This window comes from Mesoplodon mirus (assembly GCF_964341445.2).
Source record: "Mesoplodon mirus genome assembly, chromosome: 8".
Lineage (NCBI taxonomy): Eukaryota > Metazoa > Chordata > Mammalia > Artiodactyla > Ziphiidae > Mesoplodon > Mesoplodon mirus.
Window position 1 is genome coordinate 33,891,031 of NC_138984.1, and position 15,905 is coordinate 33,906,935.

Sequence of the window (15,905 nt, forward strand, 5' to 3'; positions counted from 1 at the left end):
ATATTTATGGATTTAAGAATAATCAGTTTTTCCATATTAGAAGATGCAGAAAATTCTCAGTAATCAGAGAGATACTACATGGAAATGAAGCACAGTTAAAGCAGGCAGACAGATAGAGAGGAACACAAATGGAACCGGAAATCATAAAAGACAAGAAAAATTATATATACTGAAATAAAGACATGGAAATTATTTCTTGATCAATATACACATTTATATCTCAGGAGACATTTATTTTTAAATACCAGTCAATTCTACCATACACACTTGGGACTTGGATTTTACAGACCAAAAACTTCCACTGAGTTTATCAGTAAAGCCAGATTAGTCAACAGGTTTTGCTTTGTTCTTCAACACAATCAAGTAATATAAACTTTAAAAACACCAAAAGGAAGAGTGATTATTTTTTTGAGAGAATAGGAGCAAAGTAGGTAGGTATGGAATGGGATGGACTTTCAATAGGACAGAGCTAACAAAACTTCAGAATGAAAACTGTCTGACCAACAACACATAACATGTGTAAATAGAATCTTATTACTACCGCATTAAAGAATTAATATTTTCTAAAGGATACACTCCTCTATTTCTCTTGTGCCACTCCTTCTCCACTAATATTTTTAATAAGTATAAAAAGGAATGACATATTTTGTTTTGCTTTTTGCTAAAATGCTTCATGAAGTATTAAGCAAAGACTTTTAAAACATTCTTATTTCCCATTTTCTGTCTACTCAATCATTTTAATGCTGTCACAGAAGCAGTAAAAACTGAAAAAAATCACTGTAAATTCACAATAGCTAAAAACCTACCTGTGGCCCTATGCCAATGTCAGCTTCTCTGAATGTAGGCTTTCTTTTCTAGCTTAGTGTGAGATAAAGACACTTGCTGCCAGACGCTGAAATTAGAATTTCTAATCTTAACAGCACAGCATAAATTAGAATTTCTTATACCTAGCTTTAGATGCAGTTTGATCTCTATTTCTCATCAACTCGATCCAACCATCAACTTAATGAATAATGTACATAAAAGAAAAGGATTCTACATTTTTATACTGACTTTCATCTAAGAACTTCCAACACTAAATAAAATGAGTTAGGTTTATTTAATTTTTTTTAAATGACAAATTTTTGCCAGCTTTTCTCCTAACTTGATTATCTTGTTTATAGTTAGGGAGGTTAATTATACCAATTCCGAAGTCTTATCAAGAAAATTTTCTAAAATAACTGTGAACCTTGCAATAATTATATACTTCTTTCAAACTTCTGGAATTTACAAGCACATTAAGGATGAATTAAGGTTATAAGAAAGTAAAAGAATATACTGTAGGTATAAATTCACTTAATTAAAGAATGGCTTTTTTTTAATTTAATTTTTTTATTATTTGGCTGGGTTGAGTCTTAGTTGTGGCATGTGGGATCTTCATTGAGGCATGTGGGATCTTTCTTTGCAGCGCACGGGCTCTTCGTTGCGGTGCGCGGGCTTCTCTAATTGCTGTGTGCGGGCTTCTCTCTAGTTGTGGTGTGCGGGCTCCAGAGAGCGAAGGCTTAGTTGCCCTGCAGCACATGGGATCTTAGTTCCCTGACCAGGGATCAAACCCACGTGCCCTGCATTGGAAGGTGGATTCTTAACCACTGGACCACCAGGGAAGTCCCAAGAATGGCTTTCTTTTTAAAAAGATTAAGTGCCACAAAGTCTCTCATGGTTGCAAGAGACTCAGAATAATATAGTTCACTTTCCTAAAGTGTCAGACTTCTGGTTTTAGGTAGTACATTGACATGTTATTACTGAAAGTTTTCTTTTTGTCTGATTACTAAAGAAGAAAATCTCAATTTGGTGACAATGTAATTCTATTTCCTAACAAACATTTGCTAGTCTCCTCTTTTAACACAGAGAAAGCAAGCTTCAAGTTTCAGACAATTTGATAAGCAACAATATCTAGCTAATTAATAATGATTTTACTTTCACCCTATTTACAATTAAATAAATAATTTTTAAAGTTACCTTCTACTTACAATACTGGCTTTCCATTTATAGCAGTGATGGGAAATTTCCCTTTACAATACACATAAGTTGTGTTTTTTTTAAATGAGGTTATATGAAGAAAAAGAGAAGTGGTCCTTGAATTTTAGGAAATGTGATAAACATTTTCAAAAAAATCTTTTCAATCTCTCTCCCAAATGAATGAACAAACAAATATTAAGAGGCCCCCTGTTTGAGTGTAGAGTAAAGGTTAACGACAATTGAATATAGAGTAATGGTTAAAACTAATAGAAAGTAATGTTTAGTAACACATACTCTGGAGCCAAAACACCTAGGTTTGAATTTTGGCTCTACCACTCATTGGCTGTGTGACTTGGTACATTGCATATCTGTGTCTCAGTGTTCTCCATGGAAAACAAGAATATAACAGTAACCATTTAATATGTTTCTATAAGGGTTAAATGTAAAGGTTTAGTGCATATAGAGCCCTTAGTGAGTACTCAAAAATGTTATTTAGCTAGTTTCAATTTCTCTATATACTAAATGCCTGAATGCCCTTTATATGTTTACTGAAAAGAGACTGCTCTAACAACTCTATAATACTGATAAAGTGAATTGAAATTTCTCTACAAGATTTATCCCATCTGGAAAAACATTCTCTAAGAATCTTAAGTTTACTGCCAAGTATTTTAAGAAGCAACACTCATTAAATAAATATCTAACACTAATGTCTTAAGGCCAGAGGAAAACAAGATTAAGAACAGCATATGTTGATGGGGGATGGAAGGAAAGTGCCTAAAAAAGTTAACATATCATACTGAGCACAACAGAGGGAGAGTTTCCTAACAGAAAGGAAAGGGCCTCAGAAAATAAGATCTCAAGGGAAGAAAAGTATCTAATCTTCCTTAATTCCATAACTGTGTCTAGAGCCACGTCTACTTATAATTAAGTACTAAACAGGTACAGAACTACAGGCTAGTATTTATTAAGGTTCTCATATTTTCTCATTTTTAAAGTTCGAACAGTCAAATATGGTACCTATCCCCTTAAAAAGAGATAAATAACTGAAACAGACTCACTAGTAGAACAGTAAAATCTTTGAAAAAGTAATGATTGTGGTACAAAGACCTAGAATATGAGTTATCAATCCATATATCTCCTCACCACTAGCCAGTTTTGTTTTGGAGAATTATCTCATAATGTGTTTCTGTTTGAACACATGCTATAAGCCTCTGTTGTCAACAACCTCAGATCAGGGATTACAGCAAAATAATTGACACACATTTCTAAATATCAGAGGCTCTTTTCCTTTCTTTTTCTTTCTTTTTTAATGGTAATAATTCTTCTTAATGGAGAAACACAACATGTAAACTATACTTCAGATGCTGTGACTGGAGGAAAAAGGTTTTGAGAACAGAGAGCTAGTGTCCTAACTAGCCAGAAATCATTGCTGATCTACAGTCCAAATAGAACCTTAATTTTTATGGCACATTACAATGCTCACATAACTTTTTCCAACATTAATAATTAACTGCTGGTGTTTAATTATTTTAAAGCAGACATTTCACTTATGTCTCAACAAAAGCATCAGTGGACTTCCCATTCTGCTAAAATTTTCAGGAACCAGTCACACTTGAATTATAGCTTATCTTCCTTTAAATTTTTGCCTATAATTATATTGGTAGACAATAAATGTCTTATGTTAATATTTTGGGCCCCCAACAAAAATTTTTTTAACTTTTAAATTTGAGATTATTTCAAACCTATAAAAACTCCTATATGTATGTTACCCAGATTCACCTGAGTGAACAGGTTGCAAAGGTTTCATTTATTTGTGCCCTATCTTGTTGCCTCTAAAAAACTATGTAGGGCAGTTTTATAAGACTACACAAAATCTGTAATTAAAAAAAATTTAAGAAGTACAGGTAAGTAGAGTATCTTCCTCCAATCCTATAACTATCAAAATAATCCTTGAATTATTATAATGTGACACTGTGGCTCCGCAGAATTACAGATAGTCGCTTATGGTCCTGCGGTTAGTCCATCACCTTTTCCCCTAACAACTCCCCCCACATTATTCTTTTTTTTTTTTTTTTTTTTTTCTTTTTGCGGTATGCGGGCCTCTCACTGTTGTGGCCTCTCCCGTTGCGGAGTACAGGCTCCGGATGCGCAGGCCCAGCGGCCATGGCTCACGGGCCCAGCCGCTCCGCGGCATATGGGATCCTCCCAGACCGGGGCACGAACCCGTATCCCCTGCATCGGCAGGCGGACTCTCAACCACTGCGCCACCAGGGAGGCCCCCCCCACATTATTCTTAAAGATTCACTACTATCATATGCTTTAATTTCTATCACTCAGTACCTCATTGTCTTCAGCTTCAAGGAAAGTTGGGGGAAAAAAAACAAGCTTGTTTTGAAAGAGAGCTACACATTGGTATTCTCAATTATCCATACATTCCTTTACTGCTGCTGGATCTAACCCTACTCAATGTACAAGGGATAGCAAGTAAGAAGGCAAGTAAATGTGGTTGTGGATGTTGTACAGATGGATACTTGATGAGAAAGATATAATTACAGTAACAGCAACGAATGGTTTGATGTCAAGAAGCAAACTGTTCAGTTGAAAACAATCTAGAAAGAAATGAGTAGGATTCACAGAGAACATTAAGTACTCTCTGTTGTTCCCTGGAGCTTAACCTCACTATGTGGTTTTTTAAACAGCCATAATCTATCGATACTTGTGCATTGTTTTCTTTCCCAGTATTAAAATACGCTACAATTGTACGTTGAGAGTAATCTCTGAAAATGAGATCATATAACAGAATCTACTTAGGAAAACATTTTTATATTCTTCTATTAGCTTAAAAATTAAAGACTGATGTTTCATTTTTTGGAAAGGGAAAGGAGAGGGGAAAGATCATGGATTTTTTGTACTTACACCATGGTGAATCTCAAACAGGAGAGTTAATTTGTTTTGTCTGCGTTTGCTATCCCACTTAACTATTTTGCTACATTTGTCCTTTTAACTGAAAGTAGCAACCAGCTTTCAATAAACACCAGTCCAGGGACTTCCCTGGTGGCGCAGTGGTTAAGAGTCCGCCTGCCAATGCAGGGGACATGGGTTCGAGTCCTGGTCCAGAAAGATCCCACATGCCGCGGAGCAACGAAGCCCATGTGCCACAACTACTAAGCCTGCGCTCTAGAGCCCGCGAGCCACAACTACTGAGCCCACATGCCACAACTACTGAAGCCCGTGCGCACCTAGAGCTCATGCTCCGGCAACAAGAGAAGCCACTGCAATGAGAAGCCCACTCACTGTAATGAAGACTAGCCCCCGCTCACCGCAGCTAGAGAAAGAAGGCCCGTGCGCAGCAACAAAGACCCAACGCAGCCATAAATAAATACATTTAAAAATAAATTTAAGGGCTTCCCTGGTGGCGCAGTGATTGAGAGTCCGCCTGCCGATGCAGGGGAGATGCAGGGGACACGGGTTCATGCCGTGGTCCGGGAGGATCCCACGTGCCGCGGGGCGGCTGGGCCCATGAGCCATGGCCTGTGAGCCCGCGCGTCCGGAGCCTGTGCTCCGCAGCAGGAGAGGCCACAACAGTGAGAGGCCCGTGTACCGAAAAAATAATAATAATAATAAATAAATAAGTAAGTAAGTAAGTAAGTAAGTAAGTAAATACACCTGTCCATTAGTTAGTGAATCCATTAAATTCATTTTTTGCCAGATTAAAAAAAGGGCAAATCCTATTCCTTTCAAGGATATAACAATATTTCAAAATTTACACATTAGCACATATTCGTTTATTAAATTATTCATTCAACAAACATTTACTGTACTCCCACTATGTACCTGACACTGCACCAGTCACTGTGCAGACAAAGGGGCATTAAAACAACGTCCCTGTCACCAAAGACTTTAGAATCTAGAAGAGACAGAGTGACAACTGCAAAATACATAAAAATTTAGGTATGATGCCTGCAACTTATTTGCAAAAGGTTAAAAAAAATCGTGATCTACATATATAGAGAGAGGGAGAATGATAAGGCAAATACAGCAAAATGTTGACAATTAGTGAATTCTGAGTAAGGGTACATGGCAGTTTTTATAAGTTTGAAATAATTTCAAAAGTTTAAAAGAATTTTTTTGGTTGGGGGCCCAAAATATTAACACTTGACTTTTATTGTGTACCAATACAATAGACAAAAAGTTAAAGGAAGATAAGCTATAAGTCAAATCTGCTAGAGAAAGACAACCACTTCAATCCATTCCTCCTGAGTAGCATGGTTACTCATTAAAACACAGGGTTTATTTTTGACTGAACTACCTACACATTAAGGAGACATCTTTAAGGAGTTTATAGATGTGAGAGTACTTTGAAAGTATAAAATACTATGCAAATAGAAGGATTTAATGCCATCACGAAAACATCATGTGAGGGATGGAGATACTGTTTCTGTGAACACTGTTCTCAGAAGAATGAGTAATAAGCATTTTAACACCTTTATTAAGGTATAATTTACACACTATAAAATGAGAACTGAACTTTTATTGAAAGATATTAAGGGTATTTCCTTAGGAAGAGCCAAGGTTCAAAGACTTTTAAAAATCATTTTTCTCAAAACTAGTCAGCTTCATTATTGAGAAATAATATTACAAATGGACAATGAATATAAAAATATTCAAAATAGAGAACAACCAAAAAACAAGTGAACCTCATTAGTAAAAACAATGTAAATCCATTTTCAAAATGACCTCAGCAAAGTTTTATTTTAATACTAGTGCTGATTAACATATGATGAGATATGCACTTTAGTATATCACTGATGGGAATGTGAACTGTTTCAACCACTGGAAAAGCAATTTGACAATGTATGAGGAACTTTAATACTGTTACTAGTGGATACAGAAATTACAATTCTGGGAATTATAATTTAATATAATGCTATATATACAAAGATGTGCATTGTAGCAAAAAACTAGAAACAGCCTAAATGTCCAAAACCAGGGGAATGGATAAGAAAAATATCTAGTTGGTAAAATATTATACAACCATTAAAACTGATGATTATGAAACATGTAATACCTGAAAAATATTATATTATGTTTAAAAAGCAGGATCTAAAATTTATATCACTAATACAACTATACAAAAATTAAAGAGAAAAGACTAGAAAGAAATATTCAAAATATTAACAATGGTTGCATATGGGTGTAGGGATTTTTAAAGATTATTATTCTCCTCTCAATTTATCTCATTTTTCTATTTTTCTGAAATAGGCATGTATTCCTTTAATATTTCCTTAAATAAGTAATATACAAATATATTCTCATGTTAAAGATTCAAACAATACAAAAGTATAATAATAATAATAGGCAACTTCACATAAAGAGCCACCCTGAACTATTCCCCCTTCTCTACCTTTGATGAGTTTGTACCATATTTCTAGTAATTTTTAAATACATGTCTTTATTTGGCCAATGCCTATGTTAAATAGTCAATAAATGGCATTTTTATAATGAAAAATTAGAGAAAAAGAATCACTACCGCCAAACTTTCTACTGATGTATTATTCAATATTTGTCAAGGAACAAAAAGTTCTGCTTCTTAATTTTATATTTTAATTAATTCCTTTAAACTTCAACACTTAAAACGATTTTTATTTTGGTCAAGCACCTAAGCATTTACAGACTAAATGTCTCAGATTCTGTATAGTAGTGGTTATTTTTCTTTCTTTTTTTTTTTTTGGTATGCAGGCCTCTCACTGCTGTGGCCTCTCCCGTTCTGGAGCACAGGTTTCGGACGCGGAGGCTCAGCGGCCATGGCTCACGGGCCCAGCCGCTCCACGGCATGTGGGATCTTCACGGACCAGGGCATGAACCCGTGTCCCCTGCATGGGCAGGCGGACTCTCAACCACTGCGCCACCAGGGAAGCCCTATTTTTCTTGAAATTAATATAAAAGTAAATATTCATTTTGTTTACTAACAATGAATTTACTTGATTGTTTGAAGAACAAAATACATTAATTGGGTTAACACTCTCAAATTAGAACACTTAAAACACTTTCCCTTTTTATCAGGATAACATTACTGATTTATAGTGGCAATCATTCCCCGCTTTTGATTCAAAAGATTACAGTAGACCAAGATCTAGGTAACAATCTGAAATGTAGCTGTAAAGATCTTTGAGTTGTATTTATGGACAAATTCACTTCTTCTCTTTCATCTAGCTACATGTGAAAATTAGAGATCTTGCTTTGTTTGTTTTTTTGTGGAAAATAAATATAGCCAATTCAGTATAATTTCACAATAAAAGCTAATTGCCTTGAGTGGATAGAAACTACATGAAAAAACTCCTTATTGCTTTCAGTTTAGTGTTTCATCAATAAATCAAAGGAAATAGGGACCTCCCTGGTGGTCCAGTGGTTAAGAATCCACCTTCCAATGCGGGGGACATGGGTTCCATCTCTGTTGGGGAATTATGATCCCATATGCCGCAGGACAACTAAGCCCGCAACTCCAACTACTGAGCCCGCATACTCTGGAGCCTATGCTCCACAACTAGAGAGAAGCCCGAGTGCTGCAACTAGAGAAGCCTGCATGCCACAACGAAAGATCCCACATGCCGCAACAAAGATTCCATGGGCCACAACTAAGACCCAATGCAGCCAAATAAATTAATTAAAATAAAATAAAATAATAAATTTTAAAAACACTTTAAAAAATAAAATGAAATAAATAAATAAATAATCAAAGGAAATAATCCAAAACTGAAGATCTTAGAGTATGGACTGATAAAATTTCTTGACAGAGAAAAGAATTCTTGAAAAGGGCTACATTTCAATAAAAAAAAATTATTAAAAAAAAATTAAGGGGCTTCCCTGGTGGCGCAGTGGTTGAGAGTCCGCCTGCCGATGCAGGGGACGTGGGTTCGTGCCCCGGTCCGGGAAGATCCCACATGCCGCGGAGCGGCTGGGACCGTGGGCCATGGCCGCTGAGCCTGCGCGTCCGGAACCTGTGCTCCGCAATGGGAGAGGCCACAACAGTGAGAGGCCCGCGTACCGCAAAAAAAAAAAAAAAAAAAAAAAAATTAAAACTTTTTATTTGGAAATAATTATAACAGTTGCAAGAATAACAATAGTACAAAGAATACCCATATGCCTTTATCCAAATTCACTTTTCTTACCATTATACACCATTTGCTTCATCATTCAAGGAAGGTTAGATACACACACCATGGCCCTTTACTTCTAAACACTTCTTAGAGTATTTCCTAAGAACATGGATATTCTCTTACATAAACACACTATTCTTACCAGCTTCAGTAAATTTAACATTGAAAAAAATCTTTAATCATCTATTTTGTCAATTGGATTAACATCCTTTATCACATTTTGCACACCCAATATAGGAGAGTTAGGTACCGCTTAGTTGTCAACTTTCTTAGCCTCCTTTAATATAGATCTTTCTCACAGTCTCTTTTTCTTATATGATATTGACATTTTTGAAGAAAACAAACTCCCTTTATGTAACAGAACATTCTTAATTTATGATTTGCCTGATGTTCCTTTGTGATTAGATTATTCATTCTTGATTGAAATACAGTACTAAATTAGTGACACTGTGTCCTCAGAGTATCACGGACGTCCATCTGCCCTTCATTAATGATATTACCTGGTTAAGCTATTGTCCGATTTCCTCACTTTGTAATTACTAATTTTTCCCTTGCATTATGTTGGACAAACTCTAAAAGAATGCAAATATCCTCAGTCCTTATTGAACCTGCCCCCTAGATTTAGGATCTTAGGATGATTCTTGCCTGATCCAATCCTTGCCATGATGGCTGCATAATGATAATTTTCCAACACCTACAGTTACAACTTGGCACTTGGCATTCTACTATACACAAGTGCTCTCTCTTCTCCCTCTCTGTTATCAGCATAGACTCAATTCATTTTCCCTCCAATGGTTTATAACTTATTACTGTACTTCTTTAGCACTAAAACGATCTCAAATGTAGCTCGTAGGAGGTTCCTTCAAACTGGCTACTGTGACAAGTCTCCATCCTTTTGGGGGGTACTTCTTTCCTTATCTTCTAGTGTTATAAGATGTGGCAGGCTTATCTTGCACCTATCCTGCTCCAGTCCTAGAATAAGTCATTTTTCCAAGGAGCCCAAGTTCCACTGACTGCAGAGTCATAGTAGAAACTAAACCTGGGCATTATGTACACTGATAGCTACAGGGGTGCTTTTGCTTCTTATTTTTTTCAACAAACAGATAAAAAATATATGTAGGCATGTATGTATACACACACACATATACATACTCATACAAATACATATATACATGGCTGCATATACATGAATGTAACACATACATATGGATATTTTTTAAGTCATAAGTTCATAATAATACCTTGAACTACAATCTATTCACATAGGATTCTCTTTTCTTCCCCCATCTATAACTGTGTTTCCCTATTCCTTCAGTGAGAACACTGGTTCCCAAGAATATCAACACTAATACTCATTTTCTTAATCCTATAATACAAATATATCTACAATTGTTTCAGAATTGCTTTGTACACACTACTAAAAATCAAACCTTCCAAAAAGAGTTCAGTATTTGTTTGCAATTCTCCCCCCATCTCTTATATCATATCTTGCCTAAAACAGTATATACAGTCAAATACGGTTTTTGTAAAATGCTTAGATTAGTTCTTTCTTTTTCCCTTAGTGTGATTATGATGTTTATGTAAAATACAACTGGGCTCATTTGCTTTCAGTTTGGGATTTTGCCCCCTTCCCATCCTTAATGATTTAATTATACTTTTTCTGCACACAGATTAGTAACATGATTCCAAAAGTCAAAACTACATGCATAAAGCTATATTCAGAGGACTTTTCCTCCTTCCTGTATCCTTTCTGCTCCATTCCCTCCAAACTTTGTAAGTAACCAACTTCATTATTTTCTGGTTAATCCTTTCTTTGCTTCTTTTTGTAAAGATAAGTTTTCTGTTTTACACAAAAGACAGCATACTATATAAGCTTTTTATTCACCTAACGTTACCTCTAGAAATCACTCCATATCAGTTCACAGAGATCTTACCCATTTTTTTCTTATAGCTGTATCTTTAGTACTCCATTACACATGTATGTACCATAGTGGATTTCAATCAATCTCCTATTCTTAGGCATTTAGGTAGTTTCCAATACTATGCAGTTACAGACAATACTACAATGGATAACTTTACACATATGTATTTTCATACTGTTGGAGGTATGTCTTCAAAGATAAACTCCTACAAATGGGAGTGCTGGGTGAAAGAGTAAGCACATATGTTGTGTTCTTAATATTGCCAAACTCCTCTTCATGTGAGTTGGAAAGTACTGTATTTTGATTCAAACTTATTTGCTAATATACCAATACCTTGGAAATCCTGGTGTATCTCTTTTCGATTTTAGGTGTTAGCTAGATGTAGTCTCATGATGCTGGAACTCTCCCTCTCACTCTGGCCCAACCTGAATATTTTCATATATTTTTAAATTCTGAAAATCTTTGGAGAAAGGAATTACAAGGAAACGTACGTTACTTTAACTACTTACTGAGTGGTGTTGTGTCTGGAGGTGGAAAATTCTCAGTAAAGTTGACATTACACAAGTCTGTGCTACAACAGCAGAAACGGTATGTTCCATTCTGAATTGAGGGTGGAGTGGTAGTTACTACACATTCTTCGTAGTGACACTCCTGGGGATCTCCAATGTGAGACCAACATCCTACAAATTGATGTTAATGTAAACAAGTTAGGTTATATATGTTATAATGTAAATAAGTTATAAATCTTGCAAACCAATAGGAAACCACATTTTTTAAATAACAGATAATGGCAAAGTATAAACAGGCATTTCATAGAAGGAAAAAGCCACTAATAAAATGTTTCACTTCACAGTTAATCTAAGAATTATTATTAAAACATCAACAAGGTTACATTTTTGTCTGTATCTATTGAATTCTTCTCTTTTAAAATAATTATATATAACAATAACAAGGATTCAGTAACACACAGTGCTGAAGGGAATGTAAATGTATATAACATTTCTAGAAAGTCACATGGCAATTTTTATGAAGAGCCTTTTCATGTTTTATAATCTAAAAATTTTACTTCCAGAAGTCTATTCCAGGAAAATTATGAGATACAATCAAATAATTATGTTCAAAGATGTTCACTGAAGCATTACGTATTACAATGAAAACCAGAAAACAATATAATGTCCAACAGTAGAGTAATGTGTAAGTAAACTGAGATACATGTATACAATGAAAAATTGTATAGATTTTGAAAGTGTTTTCAAAGTATATTTAAAGACATAGGAAAACATCCATGATATAATTTAAATGGGAAAAACTGTACATGAAATTATTTATATAGTATTACCATAATTTTGAAAAAAATAATACACACACATATAAACATAGAAGAACAAAGAAAACACACCTGAAGGGAATAAACCAATATAGTTTTTTTAAAAAACTTTTTAAAGTATGGAATTGTAGACATTTGTTTCTCTTATAGTTTTCTTTATTTTCTAAACTTCATAAAATGGCACATTATTAAAATTGTAATAAGATATTATTAAAATAAGCTAAAACCAATTACCCTTTGCAAATTTGGAGCTTGTGTGTGAATACATACATGAATACACACTTTTAAACTTACTGTTCTCCTTCAGAGGGCTTTACAATCTACTTCCATGCCCTTCTCAGATAAACTTCAATTGTATGAAACAGTTATTTCAGGTAAAAAAAGTATTACTTGCCTTGTTTTACCAGATTTATGTCCCCTTTTGATTTCTCCCAAAGGCCGTAGCAGGTGCTGCCTTTTGAGCATAATATTGTTCCGTTTTCATGAGAGATTCGACTCTCACCTATCCCAAGGTCCTGTTGATACGGATCTTTAAATGCACAAAGACGTTCTTGATTCTGAGAAGCTAAAATAAAGGAAAAAAAGACAAATTTACTTTATGATAATCTTTGCAAAACATTATTATATAAAATCTTAGAGCCTTTTTGAAAGGCACTGTAAATTTCCCTACTAAATCCCTAACAAGGCTTGAATAAATGTGCAATTTTGTATTTATTGAATAACTTCTCTTTTCATTAATTAATTTGTAGCTTCCAAACAAGAAGCAAACTTAAAAACACATTTCCCAAAAGCAATACCCTCGTACATAAATTATTCTCACCACTCTTTCTCCTATTAAATAATACTGGTGTCTGAATAAAGAAATATCATCAGAAAAATTCCATGCTCTAAATTATTAAAAATTCAAAACAAATTAACAAACCTAGTGGGCTGAATAATTTCTGGAAATTCTACAGTACTCACTTCTACCATATTTTATACTCAGTTGTAAAATGTTAAACATAACATTAGGCATGTTAAACTAAGGATGAGGAGAGACTACAAATGGATAGTACATGGTTTCTATCTGGGGAGATAGAAATGTTCCAAAATTAGGTTGTGGCAATGTTTGCACAGCTTTGTAAATGTACAAAAAAATAACTGTTCACTAAAAATGTGTGAATTTCATGCTATGTAAATTATACATTAATAAACTTGTTTTTAAAAATTAAGGCTATTAGTGCTCAAAAAGAAAATGATTTTCCATCATTAAAAATATCAATAGAATAAGAAATGCTCAAAAATCCCTTATACCTAAGGTCAACCCAATGTATTTTCAATGCCAGTCAGTCTTTCTCCATATACATAATCTGATTTAACTAACCTCAGTAGAACATTTGCCACATAATTTATCAGCTAACAAACATTTACCAACACTGCTGAGAATACCGAAGAAGTAAATGGTTATCGAAAGCAACAGCTGATCTTTATTTGGTTTCTTAAAGCAGACTTTCCTACTGTGTTTGACTTGCCAGAATAACAATCTAATACACTTTGCCACTATATTCCTCATGGGCTTCTGATTTATTTCTTGATTTTGCTGTGTATCTTATTTAGTATGGCTTAATTCATTAGCACCTTAGCACTGGAAATGATTTATTAAAATAACGTTTCTGAAACTACAAAACTAAGGACAAAACTCTAGAGAAGAAATGAAAGCACCAACAACTGTGTGCCCAAGTCTATTTAGAAACACAGACCTGCCATATTTATTACAACAGAAAGCACCTTCAAAGTATTGAGCTAAGTAAATAGGGGATTCACAAATAGATAATATAGAGTTCTACCCGTCAAGCATCTTATAGTCTGCTTGGAGAGAGACAGTAATTACTAAAAAAATAAACGTGACTTCCACATTTCCACAATTTAGAACTTCAGGCAGTCTTCTAGAAGATATTTACTAATATCATATAAATGGCCAGAAAATGTAGTACAGTCTTTTTAAAAAAAAGATTTTTTATTTACTTATTTATTTTTGGCTGCGTCAGGTCTTAGTTGTGGCACGCAGGATCTTTCATTGCGGTGTGCAGGCTTCTCTCTAGTTGCAGTGCGCAGGCTCCAGAGCGCACGGGCTCAGTAGTTGCAGCCCACAGGCTTAGTTGCCCCCCAGCATGTGGGATCTTAGTTCCCTGACCAGGGATCGAACCCAAGTCCCCTGCATTGAAAGGCAGATTCTTAACCACTGTACCACCAGGGAAGTCCCCAGCCTTTTTTAAAAACTACTTCCAGGGCATTAGCCAGATTATAAGTATACCACATTTTTACCACATGTAATCACATATTCAAAATCCTTTAATGACAAACATTTATATTATCTTGCACATTTAACAGTATTTCCTTAGATATACCCTAATTTGCAAACTTTACAAAATTATTATAAAGATTATAATCAAATATATCTCTACATATAAACTGCACACAGCACAAAGATTGATACTTAAAAGACTCAAACTAAAAACAAAACTCTGTAATGTAGATCTAAAAAAGCATGCCTATTTATGAGACATAATTCCTTATCCCCATTTCTTGACTCAGGTTAAGTGCTTCTTACCTACTACCACTTGCTGAAATTATGTAACCCACTGTTTCCCTTTTTGTCTTGATTGTTAGAAAGATCAGAATGAATTTATGAACTGATTATCTCTAGTTTTCCACAACCAAGATATTCTATTTTTCCCTTCCTCTTCTGTTGTTATCCATTTTGACTAGAATTTTGTATTGAATACTGAGTTGATGAATAGGGATCTAACCGAACCTGGAGGTAGATGGATCATAAATAAATGTCTCATTTAACTTAAAAATAAAAAGAAAAGTATATCCTTGTGAAAGAATAAATACAAAATGAAAATTTTTCCTCTGCCTGGATTTTTTTTTAATTAGTTTCTTCTTTATAACAAAGTGAATCAGTTATACATCTGGATTTCTTTTACAACTGAAAAGTAGCTAAAGGGGGCTTCCCTGGTGGCGCAGTGGTTGACAGTCCGCCTGCCGATGCAGGTGACACGGGTTCGTGCCCCGGTCAGGAAAGATCCCACATGCTGCGGAGTGGCTGGGCCCGTGAGCCATGGCCGCTGAGCCTGCGCACCTGGAGCCTGTGCTCTGCCACGGGAGAGGCCACAACACTGAGAGGCCCGAGTACCACACACACAAAAAAAGAAGAAAAACAAAAGTACCTAAAGGAATGAACATGCATAAAATTTTTAGTTCCATTATTAAATAATTTGCTGACTGAAACCTAAAATTCTCCTTATATAAAAAGACAACAAACAAACAAATCCAATCTCCTCTGTCTCCCTCTCGCCTTATCCCAAGATCAAGGCACTAAAGGTACAACTGTAGGACACTGAATCATACCTTTAATATCCCTCAGTCTTCACCAAATATTTTTTTCTTAAAATTACTTCAGCCTACTTCATAGGAATTATTTTATGACAGTGTCATTAGTATAGGAAAATTATACTT

At 35.0% G+C, this 15,905-nt stretch overlaps 1 protein-coding gene across 1 annotated transcript in view; it reads right to left on the reverse strand.

Annotated features, from left to right (window-relative positions):
• The window catches only part of BMPR2 (bone morphogenetic protein receptor type 2), a 189,825-nt gene that overhangs the window by 80,591 nt on the left and 93,329 nt on the right, over window positions 1–15,905 (reverse strand). The window contains exons 2-3 of the mRNA XM_082630486.1: window positions 12,799–12,969; window positions 11,587–11,757 (exon numbers count right to left, since the gene is read on the reverse strand). Coding sequence (XP_082486612.1) covers window positions 11,587–11,757; window positions 12,799–12,969 — 342 coding nt within the window. The remainder of the gene's footprint in view (window positions 1–11,586; window positions 11,758–12,798; window positions 12,970–15,905) is intronic.